Genomic DNA, 21,670 nt, shown 5'->3' with positions numbered 1-21,670 from the left:
CATGATTTTGGAATGAGATGATTTTGGAATGAGATCCATGGGTGTTGTTGGATCAACATAAAGGGAGTGATTGCTCATCATCCTTTTATGTTTTATGCTGATTTGTGAAACCGTAATTGCCCTAGGCAGGCATAATCAGGCCTACAGAATTGAGCAATATGAAGTATGCATGAATTCTGGATAGCCCATCAGTACACCCACATATGGGTGAACTAGACCTAGGCTATACAGGCACGGCTCATATGAAAGCCACCACAAATTGAAATATGAAAGCTGGTAACTTTAAGATTGAGTTATCATAATGAGATTCTTGTGATGGGAGTAATTCTACAACATTCCCTAAAAACAAGCTATTTTAGGCAACTAGAAGTGAGCCCGGCAGAGAGAGCAATATTGATTTCTCTCTCGCTCCCTCCTCAGGGGAAACCATTGAAAGGATTATGTGTGAGAGCGTTTATTTAGACTGTGGAGGAGAGTGGACTTGTTTAGCGCTTGGACTAAACGTATCCGTTTAAATTGAAGAGAAACTAATCGAAACAAAGTATTTGAAGACTTGTTAGTTGTTACGTTAAATTAATGATATATCAGACAAGGAAACTCAGCTTGCACATGGCACTGGAAATTAATCAAGTTGCCGAATAGCGACGCACTTGCATTTTTTTGCGAAATTTCTGAAGACTATAGCCTAAAATACGCGGAAGGGGTTTTGTGATGGAAGAAGGATTTACTTAATTTTATACAAACACATTTCTCTCTCCTGACTGACCTATGCGAGCATATACAGATGTTTATAGACTTGAGCAAAGAACACTAGCATTTTGGAGGATTACCTTGACAAACATACAACCTTCATGATGAATCGGGCATTCTGGGATGTGATCTTTCTCATTACTGGTGAGTTCTATGAAGAAGACAAAACAACACAGTTGGTAAAATATTTGAAAGACTACAAGCGAAGTGGCAGAAAGTGGGAATGATTGTAAAATGCTGTATTGACGGGGGTTAGTGTATTGGAATGTGCTATACCAGAAGGGTAAATGTCATTATGTCCTAATAGGGTTTGCGTCTGTGAACCTTTTTCCTTATAAATTAAGCCGCAACCAGAGGACCCATGGGGGCCTCAGTGAGTGTAAGGTTTTCCTGAAAAAGCGCGGGAAAATGTATAATTGAATTATAAAATGTCATCAGTAACCTCCATTTCCCCAATTTATCACATTTTAAGGAAGAGCATTATTTTAGTGAGCATCAGAAAGGAGAAAGTTGAGAACCCCAGGACGATAAACTAGCATACCCTACTCTTACGCAGGAAGTCCGGTTTACAGTTTTGATTGTATATGACTTCAATTTGTGAATTATAACCATTGTCAGGCTCAATGATATTTCAACATTTCTATGAGAAACAAAGATGGTACCAATGAGCCACCATTGATGTTTTATGTATGCTGCCAGTGCAGACCTATTCATAGGTTTCTAATGGCCTCATCCTTTTAGTAGGTGATACTTGACCCTGTTACTGTTATTGGCTGGCCAGTCACTCTTTGCGTCCCAAATGGTACCCTATTCCCTTGATCACGATTTACAGTTCCATTACATTATGCCTAAATCATTGGTCTTCTCTATAGGGAGTTTTGCTAAGAGCCCCGACGCTTAATCGAAACATTAACACGCGTCACTTGCAGTATGGTTTTGGAAGCATAAGGACCCTTTTATTTCATATCAGCGAGAAATAATAATAATTTAAAAAAGGTTAAATTGATACACACCTTGATAGGGTTAGTGTTACCGCACTGCCATATCTTCGCGTCACAGCGTTTGTTTACGGAAGACAAGAGGCAATCACCTGTGCTATCTAGCATGCGGCAAACACCTGTGTGTAAGCATAACTCGGGAAGTGTAGGTCGAGTGTAGTTTTGTCGGGTGGACGCACACAGGACCGAGTTTGAGAAATCCTGTCCTGCTTTGTGCACATCTTTTGACCAGGGCTCATAGGTCTCTGGGGTAAATCCATTTGAATTCAGACACTGTTTGACAGCATTCCTTTTGATTTAAACAAAACCTTCCATACATGTTTGCCCATGGAAGAAGTGATCAGAAAGTTACGTTTTGGACCTGAATGCCAAAACATTCAATAGATAAAGGTGCTCAAAGTTGACCCATTTTGCCTACCCTACCATACCCTGAGACATCCATGTCTTCATCACACGAAAAGATTAACGGTTGAGTTTGATAACTTACAAAAGCTTATATTTAAAATCTTAGAAACAGTGTTGTCAAACTATTTTATTATTTCTTAAGAAAAAAAAAAGGTTCACATATGTTGCAGCTTAGACCACATTTCACAACATCTGAGGTTTTTGTGTTGTGTCTGCCATCGGTTGAGACACAACATGCTCTTGAATACAGGGTGGGTGTCATTTCAATCATAAAAAATCGATTTCCCTTAAAATCACTGCAATTTAGCTGCTACTTCATTTAAATTTAATTGAAATCATAACTTCTAATTACTACCACAAAGATGGTTGCCGGTCCACCCACCATCGAATGTCAACTTAAATTGTCATGTCTATTCTATCTATATTTCTATGATTTCAATACGTTTTCTATGGAGGATTGACAGTTTGAATTTAAAACAACAGATATTCCCATTCAAGTCAATATTCTCTGATGGGTGAATGTCCAAATATCTTTGGAAGTTGACATTCCACAACACAAAAACCATAGATTATTTAAAATAGGGTCTAAGCTACAACATATGTGAATATGAAAAACCTCTGAGTTTAGGCGTTTTTAGATAAACCTTTTTTTTTTGAAGTACATTTTCACAGAAATGATAAAATACGTTGACAACCCTGTTTGCAAGCTTTTAAATGATATCATTCTCAACCATTTTATATTTTCCAGTGAAGAAGACATGGATGTCTCAGGGTATGGTGGGGTATGCAACATGGGTAAACTTTGAGCACCTCCTATCTCCTTGAATGTTTTCGCATTCATGTTCAAAAAGTCACTTTCTGAGCACTTCAACAATGGGCAAATATGTATGGAAGGTTTCGTTCAAATCGAAAGGGGTGCTGTCAAAAATTGATTAAATTCAAATTGATTTTACCTTCTTGTCAAAAGTAGTGCACTATGCACGGAATATGGTGCCATTTGTGACGCAGCCTGCCTTGACACAGCATTCCTCCACCGTCTCTCTCTCTGGACTTTGTACCTTGTCACACTCAGTGTCCTTAGCAACATCAGGGACGTCACCCACTGACTGACTGATGAAATGCTCAGTAGTTCTCCTCTCCTTCATAACCAACTGACACTGATTAACCTGTGTTATATGAGCAGTGTGTTTTCACCCATTATTTGAATTGAACCGGAGAATGAAGCTCTAATTTGATACTCAGCACTTTCATTGTCATTGTCTGATATCTCCACATCACTGAATCTCGTCTCTCATTGGCTGCCTTACAGAATTCTAATTGTGTGATCGCTCTCCGGGATCGGTCTATATTAAGACTATCCCAGCTTAGTCCCATTACAGACCCATTGTAGTGTGTCCATCCTTTCATCCCATTGTCATTCTTGAAATACACAACACAAGCTGGTAAGAGGAAATCCAAACATAATGACAAATGGGAAAGTTGTGTGAGAGTTATGAGTACAGCACATGCCTCAGGATTCAACCCTCGATGGGCCCAATGCAACAGAAAAAGGGAAAGTGGCTAATTAAGGCCAAGAACTAGAAATAAGATATAACACCATTTCAGTGCAATATTTGGTTAAGATCTCCTGGCAAGAGGGACAGACGAGTCAGGTGGACACCCTATGCTCCCAAGTGGGCCAAGAGTTTTAAGTTAAGTAAGTCTGATATGTTAACATATAGTGGTTTGGCAACGGAAAACAAAAATCTGTGTCCTTAGGTAGTACCTTCATTTCAGTCAGCTTCTCTCTACTGAATAGGACTCTGGTTGATCAGTGGGGACATAATTCATAGTGGGATCCATGAGTTGGGAGATGAGTTCTATTTTAAGAGCAACAAGTCATTTGTAGACAGCTTGTTTCTCTGATTCAGTCAACTAAGTCACTTTGGATGAGAGCTGTTAGGTACCCCCCAAAAATGTAATAATTATACTGAACAAAAAAATAAATGCAACATGTAAAGTGTTGGTCCCATGTTTCATGAGCTGAAATAAAAAATCTCATACATTTTCCATATGCACAAAAACCTTATTTCTCTCAAATGTTGTGTACAAATTTGTTTACATCCCTGTTAGTGAGCATTTCTCCTTTGCCAAGATAATCCATTCATCTGACAGGTGTGGCATATCAAGAACCTGATTAAGCAGCATGATCATTCATTACCTTATGCTGGGGACAGTAAAATGCCACTCTAAACAACACAATGCCACAGATGTCACAACACAACACAATGCCACAGATGTCTCATGTTTTGAGGGGGCTTGCAATTGGCATTCTGACTGCAGGAATGTCCACCAGAGGTGTTGCCAGAGAATTTTATGTTAATTTCTCTACTCTAAGCCACCTCCAATGTCGTTTTAGATGGAACCCATGTATTTGATACTATTCCACTCCAGCCATTACAACAAGCCTGTCCTCCCTAATTAAGGTGCCACCAACCTCCTATGCATTAGACATGGCAAAATGTATAGAATTGCAAGGAAATTAGCTTTAAAACTGCAATATTTTCTCTGCACCATTGACAAAACTCGTAGAATTGCAGGGGGGGATGTTCCCCAATACAATACTGGAAGGGGGTGACTGAGTGGAAAAGTTTAGGAACCCCAGGCCTAGTGGGATCTTCTTCAATGTCCCAACAGTTTCTTTATCTGATCATGATTTAAAATCAGTACTGATTTGTATACCTAAGCATTTCATCTGTTTCTTTTAACAGGGTCCCTCTTTACCTATGGAACCGGACAGGATAATTCTACTATTGCTACTAATTCTACTATGACCACCACCCCTCCTGTGATTACTACCGCTATAAACATTATGATCTTTTCTACCACTACCAGCACCATTACCACAACCAAACTTCCAGTTAAAAGTAAGTGTGTGTGTGTTCGTGTGTGTATGTGTGTCTCTTCAGGTGACTGACAGTCTAAATATGAATGCCTCTATAAAACCTCTCTACAGGGTGCTCCAGAGAATCTTTCACCTCTTCAGACTCATTGACTGGTGCCAAAGTTAATTCAAGGCTTCTCTAGTGAAGAGTCAGATGGCAACATAAAATGCCTTACAAAAGTGGACACATACAGACACTGTGCTGCACATGAATGAATTAGTTGCATTTTTATATGAATCTAGTCCTCTGTTTGGATAGAAAGTAGCCAGTGTGGTAGACGTCAGACAACGCTAAAATAAAAATCCTATATCTTTATTCCCAGGCGACCACCGATCACATTTCAGTCATTATCTGTGAGTCACCACAAAATCCAGAAATGCCCTAATGGCATTTTGACCATAGGGGGCCATTTGGGATGCTGCCAGGGGGGCTGAGGAGTAGTTGGGGCAGATACCTAAGGGGAGAACAGAGAGCTTTTTACAGGCTCTGAAAGAGAGAGAGGAGAAGGGACAATGCATGTAGGCTGGAATCCAACCGGCCATTTACCAATGGAATGGAGTGTGTGACGGTCGGCTGTAATGCAGCTGTCTATCTCTCTGTTCATCCTCCCTCTCTCTCTCTTACTCACTCCCTCTTTCTCTGAATGCCACATTGTGGCATCTGTTTTGGCTGCCTGAGAAAAGATACTCAAACTTTTGTTTGGGCCAGTCCAGTTGGAATTTGGAACTCATTGTACAGTTGATGAGTAAGAAATTCGTCCAGACTCTGTAATTTGGTTACTGTGTTCCTCCTGAGTCTTGACCCCTTCAGCTCATTCCAATGTTCATTTATTTCAGGAGATTCATTCTGTTATTCCAGCATCGTTTGCCCATAATAAATCACGTTTGATTATATGTAAAGGAAAGAGGCAGGAGAGGGATGGGGGGCTGTGTCTGAAAAGGTTACTAGCTGTCAAATCCTTGCCTCCTCCGTCCTTATTTCCTGAAGTCCTCTCAAAGCTCAATGGAGGAGAGGTCTGAAGAAGGGACCTTTTTGATCTTCTCCTCAAATGCACTTTGAGAGTAATTCAGAAATCAAAGGAGGAAGCAAGGATTTGACGGGTATCTTTTCAGACAAAGCCCTGGAAATAAAAGGGTGAGGATTTTACTCCTTGGCTTCAGGGATGTGCTTTCTCCAGACTTCTAATGGGTTTGATGATGGACAGACTTGTTGTCTGCTGTGTCGTGGCACTGGGGATTTGATTGGGGTTTAACTTGTCCCTTTGCATGCGACACATCTTAATGCATGGTTGTCCCTCGGAGGGCCTTGTCCCTGACATAAGCCATGACAAAACCCAAGTCACTCAGAGGTAACAAAAGAAGTACAGAGCCTTCAGAAACTATTCACTCCCCTTGACTTATTCCACATTTTGTTGTGTTACAGCCTGAATTCAAAATGGATTAAATAAATGTTTTTCTCACCCATCTACACACTTTACCCCATAATGACAAAGTGAAAATAGGTTTTTAGAAAGTGTTGATCATTTATAGAAAATGAAATACCAAAATAACTTATTTACATAAGTATTCACACCCCTGAGTCAATACATGTTAGAATCACCTTTGGCAGAATTACAGCTGAGTCTTTCTGGGTAGGTCTCTGGGAGTATTGCACATCTGGATTGTACAATATTTGCCCATTTATTATTATTTTTAAATTCTTAAAGCTCTGTCAAATTGGTTGTTCATTGCTAGACGACCATTTTCAAGTCTTGCCATAGATTTTCAAGCAGATTTACATTGGTCCATGCAACTTATTATGTGACTTGGTAAGAACATTTTTACTCCTGAACTTATTTAGGCTTGCCATAACAAAGGGGTTGAATACTTACTGACTCAAGCTTTTTAGTTTAAATGAATTTGTAAAAATGTCTATAACATAATTCTATTTTGACATTATGGGTTATTGTCTGTAGGCCAGTGACAAATGTAATCAATTTTAAAATCAGGCTGTAAGGCAAAAAAATGTGTAAAAAGTCAAGGGTGTGAATACTTTCTGAAGCACTATAATTTCCTCTGCCTCAGGGCCTTGAAAAATGTCCATATTTATCTCCTGTCTCTGACTCAGAGTTTGTGGCAGCAGCTGTTCGATCACACTTCGATGACTGTCCTGACTCGCACAGCCACTTCTGTTTCCATGGCACCTGTCGTTTCCTGATTCTGGAGGAGACGCCTGCATGTGTGTAAGTTCAACTTCCTGTCCTGTCGGTGCATAAAATGCAAGGATCTCTCTCTCTCTCGTCCCACAGTCGTAATTATTTCAATATCCAATGAATCATTGTGTTACTCTGTCTGTATGGGAAATTGTTATTCGATAGTCATGAACTTGTGACCTGTCCTTGCTGGTGTGCAGTCACAACATAGCATATGTCCTAATTATTATATTTTGAGTGGTCCATCTCCAGTTATTAGGACTTATCGAGAGTTTTTGTTGGGTAACCCACCCAGTGTTAATGTCTGTGACTGACGGTTGAACAGCGCTTTCACGCTCCTCAGAACAATATGTGTTTAGGATCTGTTATGCCAGTGCTCTGTTTGTACACGGATTCGCTGCAGTTCATAGAGCTGGTCTAAGCATGATGCAAATTGCACTGGCTTATGGAATTAGAGAGCGGCAGTTCACTTCTATCTGACTGAGCAGAGTAGAGAACTCCCTCCAGGATTAGGGTCTTTACTAAATAGCTTTTTAGTAGTGAATCCTTGAGACCATTTTTTGGCATGTTCATAATACGAAGGGTATTGTGTGGTTGTTTATCTGATGCAGAATAGTTTTGCAGACTGATCTTCACTACTACCTAATATTCCTAAAACTTAGGCCTACTAATTCTACTTCAACAATATATTTATAGATGTTATTTATTGCTGTGGTCTCTCCATTGAAAATGGAGTCTGTGAATTTGTCAAACACCCCTGAAGGAACAAGTCCATGTTTCTGTATGAAGTTTGATGTCCTTTCTCCTCTCCATGTTGGACAGGTGTCACCAAGGCTTTGTAGGGATGCGATGCGAGCACGCCGACCTGCTGGCCGTGGTGGCCACCAATCACAGGCAACAGACAGTTGCCACGGCGCTAGTGCTGTGTGTGATTGGCTGTGTCTTGACGATGCTGCTCTGTACACTTTTACAGTAAGTACATCATGTTATATCTTGATTCTGGTCAATTGGAGGAACACATGTGAACAGAAATGTCACCATGACACTGCCCGTTCACTGAACCTACATACTTGATTGCGTAGACATCAGCGTCATCACATAGTTGATTAACCAATCCTACTGCCCATGCTACCATGATTTTGTTCATAAAGTAAGATTAAACCCTGCTTTTATACTGATAGTCTGTATAAAGGTTAATGAATGTGTTCACCCAAAATCATCTGTAATTGAAACATGTCCTCTCTCCCAGTTGCTGGTGGAGGCGGGATGGTTTGGGGCGGAGGCACAGACTCCACTGTGCCCCAGAGAAGCAAGGCAGTAGGCTGAAGGGCCGAGGTCCCTGCTGTCACTCTGAAAGTGGTACAGACTTCCTTTTTAACTCTTGCCTAGTTTGTGTTTCACATTCCAAACTATCATCAAGTTTGCAATTGGAAACTACAGGGGTGTATTCATTACATCTTGCAATGGAAACCAGAAGGAAGCAAGCGGAACGAAAGGGTAGGGACCTACCTGAATTTGTCCAACAGAAACTCTCGTTTTTGTTGCAAAACTGTTTATGTTGTAAAACGTTTAAACGTTACAAAGAATACACCCCAGGGGTTCTAATTATGATAATCGGTAAGGGGTCTTTTTGTAATCGACAGGAGAAGGTAGCTATGAGCCCTTAAGGTAGGTTTAATAGCCTACTGTGTCCTAGCTGCTGAAGCATACTGAAGCTTTTCGCTGTGCATTTAGGACCCATCTGGTTTGATCGTGACGTTATTAGAGGCTCATGCTGTCAGACCTAATGTATAGGAACCATTGAGGTGTTGCTGACACTGTTGTAGCTAATTGATTGTTTCCTTTCCTTAACATCCATTGACATGAAGATCTCACTTGTGGAGCTACTCTAGCTCTTCTAAAGGGTTATGAGAACACTACACTGAGATCATAAAGACAGCAAAATACAGTCTTGACCATATCAGAACAGGATTCTCTATAGATCTATTAGTTACAGTGAATCTTTTCAAAGATATGCTTACTACTGTACTCGACCTCACCCTATATGAACTTTGAATGTTCTTGGCTCGTGTTTTTTGTGATGTACACACTAATAACATGATCACACCCAGACCGCCATGTCAATCAAATGATAAACTACTTTCCTCGATAGATACTGAGGTTAGATGCTTGAAAGACTCAGTAAATACAGTGTTCTCTCTTAACCAGCAGTGGCATGCTATGGGTCTATCCGATGCTTATGCAAACCCAGGACCAATATTTCCTTAACGTCTGCCCCCTCGTGTAAGTTTCATATATCATGTAGAAATATGGACTTCTTCAGAAACACATTTTTGATTATAAAGGTACTTTTCTGATTTAATTAAATGACATTTTCTGTTTCTACTTTGTCCTCTGTCAGATCACGTCCCTTATTCAGAAGGTACCATTGGGGCTGTGTTTTGTTGTCGATCCTATTTTAGATGGTCTAGACTATAGACTCTAGCTCTGTTTCGTGGGATAGTGTGTGTTTTTTTTGTAGTCCTGATCTGAGGTTATACATACAATTGCTGGAAACTGATCTCTCGTTTTAAAAGAGGGATCAGACAATTGTCATGGAATCATCCCCAAACCTTATGTGCATTGAGTAGAATGTAGAGTGACTTTGAGCTTGACTTCCAAGTCTCCATACCACATTGTCATCGTGGAAGTTTCTACAAAATGGGTTGATTTCATTTCCTTATTTTCTGAAACCTTTTTTTATCTTGTCATTTCCCCTCAGTGGTTTGAGAGAGAAAACGCTGCTTGGAACGCCAGGGATTTTCACGATGGGTTGCCTTCTCTTCCCATTTGTCCATTCAACCCTAATGCCTGCTGGGACTACTATGGACTACACACAAGATGGAATCAGACACCCTGGCTAATAACATCCTCACAAGACTGAAAAGGGTATCTTTATTACCAGACCAAGGGAAGTTGAATGTCATATTTGATGTCATATTCTCCACAGACCGGGATTTACAGAACATCAGCACACTTGGAATACTGTGATCTCACTACTGTTGTAATGCATGGAGAGAAGAGAGGGAAACTGACCTGTCAGAAACACGGAACTCTCCGGAAGATCTCTCTGGAACCTGACTTGAGGAGATCCCCTCAGTGTGACATAATGACTGTAATAATAATGATGTCAAGGACATGGTCGGGAACATACAGCCCGTGCTGGACATAACTAGACAAAATACTTGCAGTCCTCTAAGGATTTTGGAGCAGGAGAGCATCTATTTATTTCAGATTTGGATTTGAGGGATAACTTTGTTTAATTCACTTGAAATCAGAGGAACTCAAAATTCTCTCTCTTTTTTCTCACTTTTAAAAATCTACACAAGCTAAACACAGTATATAATAATCCAAATTTAAACCACACAGAGATTTTTAAGGTGGCGCAAGAGTGTTTAAGTTTCTGTTTTTCAGCAAGAGATATTGACATGCCTCACCTGACAAAAATGGGAGATTCCCAGTATCAATGTCTTTTTAACCCCACTGTGGATTAAGGACCAATGGTGGGACTTGGACATAGTAATGGGAGAGATTATGTTTGGATTAAATACATGCAAAAGAGTAGATTTTAAGAGGACTGTGAAGCATCCAAAGCATTGCCAACCTATAGTCCTTAGTAACTTGTAAATCAAGTAATATACCACCATAAATTAGTATTCCTGATATGAGTCTTGCATTGCCATTGCACCCCAGATGTAGTGTTCGTTGTGTCTGTCCATTCCTGCACAAAACCTGCATTACATTTAGGTTTCTAAGTGAGTGATGCACAGACTTTGTTGTGTTCTAACACTTGTTTAATGCACATGCATGCAGTGTTGGGGTAACACGTTACAAAAGTAACATGCGAGGTAATCAGATTATTTAATGAGTAATGGAGTTCATGTTACTTTTTCAAACTGGGTAATATTATGATCTTGTCAAACTCGTGCGTTACTTTCAGAATCATATCTCTACCGGGCACGTGTTTCCATGATCCGATCTCGACTCGTTTCCTCATTTAGTTCCCGACAGGCGGAGAAAGTCTGTTTGGAGAAATCATGACAGCTGCTGTCCATAGAAATATATAGAGGGCGCACATCTGATATTTGCCATTGATCTGTTCCGTCTAGTGACAAGTGTGCCCTCTATACATCTCTATGGGTCCGTGTAGCCGACATGTGGTCTATAACCAAAACTGGCGGCTTGAGAGAAAGATTTTGAATGAAAAGATAGGAAACATGTACAGATATTTGGCTTACAATGCATTCGGAAAGTATTCAGACCCCTTTTTCTACATTTTGTTATGTGACAGCCTTATTCTAAAATTCATTAAATTGTTTTTTTTCCTCATCAGTCTACACACAATACCCCATAATGACAAAGCAAAAACAGGCTTTAAGAAATGTTCAATAATTTATTACAAATAAACAACTGAAATATGACATTGACATAAGTATTCAGACCCTTTACTTAGTACTTTGTTGAAGCACCTTTGGCAGCGATTACAGCCTCAAGTCTTCTTGGGTAAGACTCTACAAGCGTGGCACACCTGTATTTGGGGAGTTTCTCTCATTCTTCTCTGCAGATCCTCTCAAGTTCTGTCAGGATGGATGGGGAGCGTCGCTGCACAGCTATTTTCAGGTCTCTCCAGAGATGTTAGATCGGGTTCAAGTCCGGGCTCTGGCTGGGCCACTCAAGGACATTGAGACTTTTCCCGAAGCCACACCTGCGTTGTCTTGGCTGTGTGCTTAGGGTCGTTATCCTGTTGGAAGGTGAATCGTCGCCCCAGTCTGAGGTCCTGAGCGCTCTGGAGCAGGCTTTCATCAAGGATTTTCTATACTTCGTTCATCTTTCCCTTGATCCTGACTAGTCTCCCAGTCCCTGCCACTGAAAAACATCCCCACAGCATGATATTCCAACCACCATGATTTACCGTAGGGATGGTGCCAGGTTTACTTCAGACGTGACGCTTGGCTTTCAGGCCAAAGAGTTCAATCTTGGTTTCATCAGACCAGAGAATCTTGTTTCTCATGGTCTGAGAGTCCTTTAGGTGCCTTTTGGCAAACTCCTTTTGGCTGTCGTGTGCCTTTTTACTGAGGAGTGGCTTCCGTCTGGCCACTCTACCATAAAGGCCTGATTGGTGGAGTGCTGCAGAGATGGTTGTCCTTCTGGAAGGTTCTCCTATCTCCACAGAGGAGCTCTGTCAGAGTGACCATCGGGTTCTTGGTCACCTCTTTCATCAAGGCCCTTCTCCCCTGATTGCTCAGTTTGACCGGGCAGCCAGCTCTAGGAAGAGTCTTGGTAGTTCCAAGCTTCTTCCATTTAATAATTATGGAGGCCACTGTGTTCTTGGGGATCTTCAATGCTGCAGAAATGTTTTGGTATCCTTCCCCAGATCTGTGCCTCGACACAATCCTGTCTAGGAGCTCCAAGGACAATTCCTTAGACCTCATTGCTTGGTTTTTGCTCTGACATGCACTGTCAACTGTGGGACCTCATATAGACAGGTGTGTACCTTTCCAAATCATGTCCAATCAATTGAATTTACCACAGGTGGACTCCAATCAAGTTGTAGAAACACCTCAAGAATGATCAATGGAAACAGTATGCACCTGAGCACAATTTTGAGTCTCATAGAAAAGGGTCTGAACACTTATGTAAATTGCTATTTCCAATAACCTGTATTTGATTTGTCATTATGGGATATTGTGTGTAGATTGAGACATATATATATATATATATATTACACATTTTAGAATAGGGCTGGATTGTAAAAAAATGTGGAAAAAATCAAGGAGTTTGAATACTTTATGAATGCACTGTATATGGCTAATTAAGCAGCTTATATATAGCTCAGACTAGCAAAGGAAAGCAGCGCCACCGATGAAAGGAGAAACTAGTATTCAAACCTGAGTTAGTAAGTAGTTTGTCTTTGGTAGAGCGTGTGCGGCTCACCTTGCTCACTCCAACAGACAGATAAACAAACAGTTCATTTTGAGTTTTTTTTCATGATACTAACAAAGTTATATAACTACTAATATAATGTGTTACTTTCCACACAAAGTGTAAAGTAACATGTTAATCTAGCTACTTAAAGTACTATATTGCATTTTAACATCTCAACACTGCATACATGTTACTGAGAACATTGTATGCATGTGATTCTTCTCGTGACTTTTTCTAGACATACACTTCATTTTATAGTAATGTTTTCTTGGGGTACACTACATAGCAAGTTTGCGCACTACTTCGAAGCACACTTCTGCACTTAAGTTGCGGTCCCTTCACTTGTGAAAGATGCCAAATGCACCTGAAGATCTTACATGTCTGATAGAGCTCAGTTACACATGCAGAGACACATGCTATAGAGCATATCCACCTATGCGTGCATACACAAAATGCACTGTTTCTATATATGAAACAAATATGACAACACAGTATTTATATTATTGCACCCCACAAATATGCACAAACAGAGCTTTTAGCCAGAATGTGTTGTTTTACAACTGTAAATTGTGGTTTAAGAGGAGATAACATATGATGGGAATAGAGAGCTGAAGCATCTGAATGGCGATTTTGTACAGTTCTGGAAAAAAATAAACATACAAAATAATTGTGAATTGCTGAAATACAAATACTTGAGGGAAAGTAAGTAGGGTTGGAGACCTGCTCTATATTTATTTATAAATGTGTGTATTCAATTCAGACATTTTGGCTATGCTTATTATTCCATAAGCCTACAAAATTCTATTTGATTAAATGAAAGCAGTCAGAAACCACATTTTATCAGTAGATAAATATTCTGAACTTTCAGGTGCATGAAAAATGTGCAAGAGATGGGAAAGTAAGAGGGGGTGAAATAAAATGTACGATTGAGATAGGGACTTGGCTAAGCCTTTTTCCATTGTATTGTGAATATTTTGTTTAGAAGCCTCAATACAACAGTTTGTGTTCCAGATATTACTCATGTTTTTCTGTTAACAACATCTGGTTATGAACTGAAAATGAGATTTCAAGCAACAATATCTGTGTATACAGTGAAATTTGATGGTCATGTAGGTAAGCATGGACAACACACCTACTGAACAATGTAAAGTTGTAAACTGTACAAATGAAATACACTACAGGGCCAAGAGTATGTGGACAAGCCTTCAAATTAGTGGATTTGGCTATTTCAGGTACACTTGTTGCGGACACAGCCATGCAATGTACATAACAAACATTGCCAGTAGAATGGCTTTACTGAAGAGCTCAGTGACTTTCAATGTGACACAGTCAAAGGATGCCACCTTTCCAACAAGTCAGTTCATCAAATTTCTGCCCTTCTAGAGCTGCCCCGGTCAACTGTAAGTGCTGTTATTGTGAAGTGGAACGTCTAGGAGCAACAACGGCTCAGTCGTGAAGTGGTAGGCCACACAAGCTCACAGAATGGAACCGCTGAGTGCTTGAGTGCGTAAAAATTGTCTGTCTTCGGTTGCAACATTCACTGCTGAGTTCCAAACTGCCTCTGGACGCAACTTCAGCACAAGAACTGTTCGTCGGGAGATTCATGAAATGGGTTTCCATGGCCGAGCAGCCGCACACAAGCCAAAGTCAAGCGTTGGCTGTAGCTTGCTGCCATTGGACTCCGGAGCAGAGGAAACGCGTTCTCTGGAGTGATGAATCACACTATACCATCTGGCAGTCCAACAGACAAATTCGGGTTTGGCGGATGACAGGAGAACGCTACCTATCTGAATGCATAGTGCCAACTGTAAAGTTTGGTGGAGGAGGAATAATGGTCTGGGGCTGTTTTTCATGGTCCAGGCTAGGCCCTTTAGTTCCAGTGAAGGGGGAACTTAACGCTACACCATACACTGACATTCTAGACAATACTGTGCTTCTAACTTTGTGGCAACAGATTGGAGAAGGCCCTTTCCTGTTTCAGCATGACAATTCCCCTTTGCAGAAAGCGAGGTCCATACAGAAATGGTTTGTTGAGATCGGTGTGGAAGAACTTGACTGGCCTGCACAGAGCCCTGACCTCAACCCCATCGAACACCTTTGAGATGAATTGGAACGCCGACTGCGAGCCAAGCCTAATCGCCCAACATCAGTGCCCGACCTCCTTAATGCTCTTGTGGCTGAATGGACGCAAGTCCCTTCAGCAATGTTTCTACATGTAGTGGAAAGCCTTCCCAGAAGAGTGGAGGCTGTTATAGCAGCAAAGGGGGGACCAACTCCATATTAATGCTTGTGATTTTGGAATGCAATGTTCGACGAGCAGGTCTCCACATACTTTTGGTCATGTAGTGTGTAATCCATGTACACTTTTTATTTTGAAGAGAATAAGGATAATGGACTGTAGAGTACATAACAGTAGTATTGACAATGTGAGTCTGACTGCAGACTTTACCTTGTCAATTATAAACTTTTTGGATCTTCATCAACAGTACAACTTTTCTGGATATTCTCGTGTGAACTAACCAGTTGTATGACGTTGTAATGTCCTTGACTTGTATGGATGTTTTATTTCTTTTTCAATGAAGACTGAAATCTGCAAAGGTGGCTGTCTCCCTGCTGTTTTCTGTTGCCCAGTAACATCTTAGGACTCCTACTCGCTAACAAAGGAGAAATGGCCAAGAAGGAGAAGTAAGCTGATCGTTCGGAAAGCAGTGTACCCTTACACCCTTCATTCTGACCCACTTTTTGTTCCCCAGTTGACTTTCTCTCTCCTCAAAGATATTTCCTCCATTGCGTGCCTACCCTTTTCACTCACTTCTTTCACCTCTCCTCTAACAGACCAGTTACACTCTTTATTCAGAGCTCTCTGCCCATCTATTTTTTTCCCTTCTACTGAATATTTTAGAGGTAGAATGAATGCAAACAGAAACACTCAACCGCAAACCTCAGGCACAACTGAACAAAGAGCCTCGGTCTAGAGTGCTTTTTTTAGCTGAGGGAAGCAAAGGTTTTACTTTCACAGATATTTGTTTGTTTGCTTGTCCCCTTTAAGTGAGATTATATTTCCCAACACGGGGCAGAACAAAATAGTGTATGAGTGTAGGTGATGTGATGTTGATTCCATCCATCACCATGTTTTTTTTCCTTTCCCGTTGCAGATGTTTTTGCTTGACCTCTTCCTCCTCCTCCTCTCGTATCTACATTTTGCTATACCCTTTCTTTTTCTCTCTCCGTGTGCTGCGTTTTTGTTTCCCAATCCCATTATGTTAACAATTGGATTTGTGTGGAGCCGTCTGCCTAAGCTACCAAAGCCAGCTTTGAATTAAGCTCTTCTGGTGGCATCCCTCCCTAAAGATACACAAAAGACTTACTGCGTGATGGATGATCAGAGAGGGGAAAAGGAGAAGCTCTAATTCACCTGTTAGGGTGCTATAAGGGGGAGTTTTCCCCAACCCTTTGGAGCCTCTCTCAGCCCCACCTTCTCCCTTTGTCTGTTTTGAACTGACCCTCAAATCAAATCGAATGTTATGCCCCGAATACAACAGGTGTAGACCTTACAGTGAAATGCTTACTTACAAGCCATCAACCAACAATGCAGTTTTAAGAGAAAAATAAATACATCGAAATATATCAAATAATTAAGGAGCAACAATAAAATAACAGTAGCGAGGCTATATTCAGGGGGTTCCGGTACAGAGTCAATATGCGGGGACACCGGTGAGTTGAGGTAATATGTACATGTAGGTAGAGGTAAAGTGACTATGCATGGATAATAAACAGAGTAGCAGCAGTGTAAAAATGGGGGATGGGGTGGGGACATTGCAAATAGTGCGGGTAGCTATTTGATTAACTGTTCAAGAGTCTTATGGCTTGGGGGGGTAGAAGCTGTTAAAGCTTTTTTTTCAAAGCCTTTTTGACCTAGACTTGGTGCTCCGGTACTGCTTGCCGTGCGGTAGCAGAGAGATCAGTCTATGACAAGGATGGCTGGAGTCCTTGGCAATTCTTTGGGCCTTCCTCTGACACCGCCTGGTATAGAGGTCCTGGATGGCAGGAAGCTTGAACCCAGTGATGTACTGGGCCGTACGCACGACCCTCTGTAGTGCCTTGCGGTCGGAGGCCGAGCAGGATGCTCTCGATGATGCAGGTGTAGAACTTTTGAGGATCTGAGGACCCATGCCAAATCTTTTCAGTCTCCTGAGGGGGAATAGGTGTTGTCTTGGTGTGTTTGGACCATGATAGTTTGTTGGTGATGTGGACACCAAGGAACTTGAAGCTCTCAACCTGCTCCACTACAGCCCCGTTAATTTCTTTTAATTTCTTTGTATTTATTTAACCTTTATTTAACTAGGCAAGTCAATTAACAAATTCTTATTTACAATGATGGCCTACCAAAAGGCAAAGGCCTCCTGCGGGGATGGGGATAAAAAAAAGTGTGTGTGTGTATGTATTGTGACAAACCTCTTCAAGGTTAGGAGAGTTTGTCACAAATTAAGTGGGAGACCGTCACCAAAATCAACCCAGAAACAACTTAAGCAAACTTAACATATGTAAACATTTGTATGAACATAACAAGATGCAACAACTGAGACAGAAACTGAACAAGTTCCACAGACATGTGACTAACAGAAATGGAATAATGTGTCCCTGAACAAAGGGGGTGTGAAAATCAAAAGTAACAGTCAGTATCTGGTGTGGCTAACAGCTTCATTAAGTACTGCAGTGCATCTCCTCCTCATGGACTGCACCAGATTTGCCAGTAATTGCTGTGAGATGTTACCCCACTCTTCCACTAAGGCACCTGCAAGTTCCCGGACATTTATGGGGGGAAGGGTACTTGGAAGGGTACGACATGAGGGAGGAGGATCTCTTCCCTGTAACGCACAGCATTGAGATTGCCTGCAATGACAACAAGCTTAGACCAATGATGCTGTGACACACCGCCCCAGACCATGACAGACCCTCCACCTCCAAATCAATCCCGCTCCACAGTACAGGCCTCAGTGTAACGCTCATTCCTTCGACGATAAATGCAAATCCGACCATCACCCCTGGTGGACAAAACTGCGACTCGTCAGTGAAGAGCACTCTTTGCCAGTCCTGTCTGGTCCAGCGACGTTGGGTTTGTGCCAATTGGCGGCGTTGTTGCCGGTGATGTCTGGTGAGGACCTGCCTTACAACAGGCCTACAAGACCTCAGTCCAGCCTCTCTCAGCCAATTGCGGACAGTCTCAGTACTGATGGAGGGATTGTGCGTTCCTGGTGTAACTCGGGCAGTTGTTGTTGCCATCCTGTACCTGTCCTGCAGGTGAGATGTTTGGATGTACCGATCCTGTGCAGGTGTTGTTACACGTGGTCTGCCGCTGTGAGGACAATCAGTTGTCCGTCCTGTCTCCCTGTACCGCTGTCTTAGGCGTCTCACAGTACGGACATTGCAATTCATTGCCCTTGCCACACCTGCAGTCCTCAGATGTCCTCATGCCCCCTTGCAACATGACCAAGGCACGCAGATGAGCAGGCATCTTTCTTTTGGTGTTTTTCAGTGTCAGTAGAAAGGCCTCTTTTAGTGTCCTAAGTTTTCATAACTTAGACCTTAATTGCCTACCGTCTGTAAGTTGATAGTGTCTTAACGACCGTTCCACAGGTGCATGTTCATTAATTGTTTATGGTTCATTGAACAAGCATGGGGAACAGTGTTTAAACCCTTTACAATGAAGATCTGTGAAGTTATTTTGATTTTTACCAATTATCTTTGAAAGACGGTCCTGAAAAAGGGACGTTTTCTTTTTTGCTGAGTTTATATTATCACCTTCTTTCTCTATGGTTCACAGATCCCCCAGCCCCTTCCTCTCTCTCTTCCTGGTTTGTCTTGACCCCTTATCTGTGGGTCGGCCCCACCTTCCGAGCGCTCCCCTTGCTTCTGGGAAGTGTAGTTTTGGCGGTCAACCATTTTGTGATCTGTAGTTCTGGTCGGGTTGGCCATTTGAGTGAGAGGGCAGAAACCGTTTATTAGTTCTGCCCTCTCATATCTGCCGTTTATCACTCTGCCCCCTTCTTTGCCATTGTGTGTGTATGTATGTATGTATATATATATATATATATATATATATATATATATATATATATATATATATATATATATATATATATATATATATATATATATATATATACTACCGTTCAAAAGTTTGGGGTCACTTTGAAATGTCCTTGTTTTTGAAAGAAAAGCACATTTTCTGTCCATTTTAAAATAACATCAAATTGATCAGAAATATAATGTAGACATTGTTAATGTTGTAAATGACTATTGTAGCTGGAAATGGCTGACTTTTTATTTAATATCTACATAGGTGTACAGAGGCCCATTATCAGCAACCGTCACTCCTGTGTTCCAATGGCACGTTGGGTTAGCTAATCCAAGTTTAGAATTTTAAAAGGCTAATTGATCATTAGAACACCCTTTTGTAATTATATTAGCACAGCTGAAAACTGTTGTGCTTATTAAAGAAGCAATACAACTGTCCTTCTTTAGACTAGTTGAGTATCTGGAGCATCAGCATTTGTGGGTTCGATTACAGGCTCAAAAGAATGTCCAGAAAGAAATAACTTTCTTCTGAAACTCATCAGTCTATTCTTGTTCTGAGAAATGAAGGCTATTCCGTGCGAGGAAATTGCCAAGAAACTGAAGATGTCATACAACGCTGTGAACTACTCCCTTCACAGAACAGCGCAAACTGTCTCTAACCAGAATAGAAAGAGGAGTGGGAGGCCCCGGTGCACAACTGAGCAAGAGGACAAGTACATCAGAGTGTTTCGTTTGAGAAACAGACGCCTCACAAGTCCTCAACTGGCAGCGTCATTAAATAGTACCAGCAAAACAGCTGTCTCAATGTCAACAGTGAAGAGGTGACTCCGGGATGCTGGCCTTCTAGGCAGATCTCGTAGACACTCTAATGTACTTGTCCTCTTGCTCAGTTGTGCTCCGGGGCCTCCACTCCTCTTTCTATTCTGGTTAGAGACAGTTTGTGCTGTTTACTTGTGTCATGCACAAAGTAGATATCCTAACTGTCTTGCCAAAATTATAGTTTGTGAACAATAAATTTGTGGAGTGGTTGAAAAATGAGTTTTAATGACTCCAACCTAAGTATATGTAAACTTCCAACTTCAACTGTGTATATATATGTGTGTGTGTCGGAAGTTTACATACACTTAGGTTGGAGTCATTAAAACTTGTTTTTCAATCACTCCACAAATTTCTTGTTAGTGAATTAGAGTTTTGGCAAGGTATACTATAGTTTTGGCAAGGTGTGTGTCTATGTGTATATACACTGCTCAAAAATATAAAGGGAACACTAAAATAACACATCCTAGATCTGAATGAATGAAATATTCTTATGAAATACTTTTTTCTTTACATAGTTGAATGTGCTGACAACAAAATCACACAAAAATGATCAATGGAAATCAAATTTATCAACCCATGGGGGTCTGGATTTGGAGTCACACTCAAAATTAAAGTGGAAAACCACACTACAGGCTGATCCAACTTTGATGTAATGTCCTTAAAACAAGTCAAAATGAGGCTCAGTAGTGTGTGTGGCCTCCACGCGCCTGTTTGACCTCCCTACAACGCCTGGGCATGCTCCTGATGAGGTGGCGGATGGTCTCCTGAGGGATCTCCTCCCAGACCTGGACTAAAGCATCCGCCAACTCCTGGACAGTCTGTGGTGCAACGTGGCGTTGGTGGATGGAGCGAGACATGATGTCCCAGATGTGCTCAATTGGATTCAGGTCTGGGGAACGGGCGGGCCAGTCCATAGCATCAATGCCTTCCTCTTGCAGGAACTGCTGACACACTCCAGCCACATGAGGTCTAGCATTGTCTTGCAATAGGAGGAACCCAGGGCCAACCGCACCAGCATATGGTCTCACAAGGGGTCTGAGGATCTCATCCCGGTACCTAATGGCAGTCAGGCTACCTCTGGCGAGCACATGGAGGGCTGTGCGGCCCCCCAAAGAAATGCCACCCCACACCATGACTGACCCACCGCCAAACCGGTCATGCTGGAGGATGTTGCTGGCAGCAGATCGTTCTCCACGGCGTCTCCAGACTCTGTCACGTCTGTCACATGTGCTCATGTGCTCAGTGTGAACCTGCTTTCATCTGTGAAGAGCACAGGGCGCCAGTGGCGAATTTGCCAGTCTTGGTGTTCTCTGGCAAATGCCAAACGTCCTGCACGGTGTTGGGCTGTAAGCACAAACCCACCTGTGGACGTCGGGTCCTCATACCACCCTCATGGAGTCTGTTTCTGACCGTTTGAGCACACACATGCACATTTGTGGCCTGCTGGAGGTCATTTTGCAGGGCTCTGGCAGTGCTCCACCTGCTCCTCCTTGCACAAAGGCGGAGGTAGCGGTCCTGCTGCTGGGTTGTTGCCCTCCTAC

General features: G+C 41.7%; 1 protein-coding gene across 1 annotated transcript; it reads left to right on the top strand.

Annotated features, from left to right (window-relative positions):
• LOC129844261 (protransforming growth factor alpha-like) lies at positions 1–15,832 on the top strand. Its single transcript, XM_055912632.1, has 6 exons — positions 1–894; positions 4,904–5,059; positions 7,184–7,298; positions 8,091–8,240; positions 8,518–8,627; positions 10,030–15,832. Exons 1-6 carry the CDS (start codon positions 852–854, stop codon positions 10,035–10,037), a joined length of 582 nt encoding a protein of 193 aa, XP_055768607.1. The 5' UTR covers positions 1–851; the 3' UTR covers positions 10,038–15,832.
• Positions 15,833–21,670: the final 5,838 nt, after the last annotated feature.

The sequence above is a fragment of the Salvelinus fontinalis genome, chromosome 3 (assembly GCF_029448725.1).
Source record: "Salvelinus fontinalis isolate EN_2023a chromosome 3, ASM2944872v1, whole genome shotgun sequence".
In the NCBI taxonomy this organism is placed as follows: Eukaryota; Metazoa; Chordata; class Actinopteri; order Salmoniformes; family Salmonidae; genus Salvelinus; species Salvelinus fontinalis.
Note: the sequence above shows the minus strand (reverse complement) of the source record. Positions and strands in the feature narration are given on the sequence as shown.

What these genes read in the sequence shown, in the direction of transcription:
- LOC129844261 (XM_055912632.1), top strand. Translation starts at nt 852, where the DNA reads ATGATGAATCGGGCATTCTGGGATGTGATCTTTCTCATTACTG. An exon ending in TGTGATCTTTCTCATTACTG is followed by an intron (nt 895 to 4,903) that starts GTGAGTTCTATG and finishes TTCTTTTAACAG; the next exon opens with GGTCCCTCTTTACCTATGGA. An exon ending in AACCAAACTTCCAGTTAAAA is followed by an intron (nt 5,060 to 7,183) that starts GTAAGTGTGTGT and finishes TCTCTGACTCAG; the next exon opens with AGTTTGTGGCAGCAGCTGTT.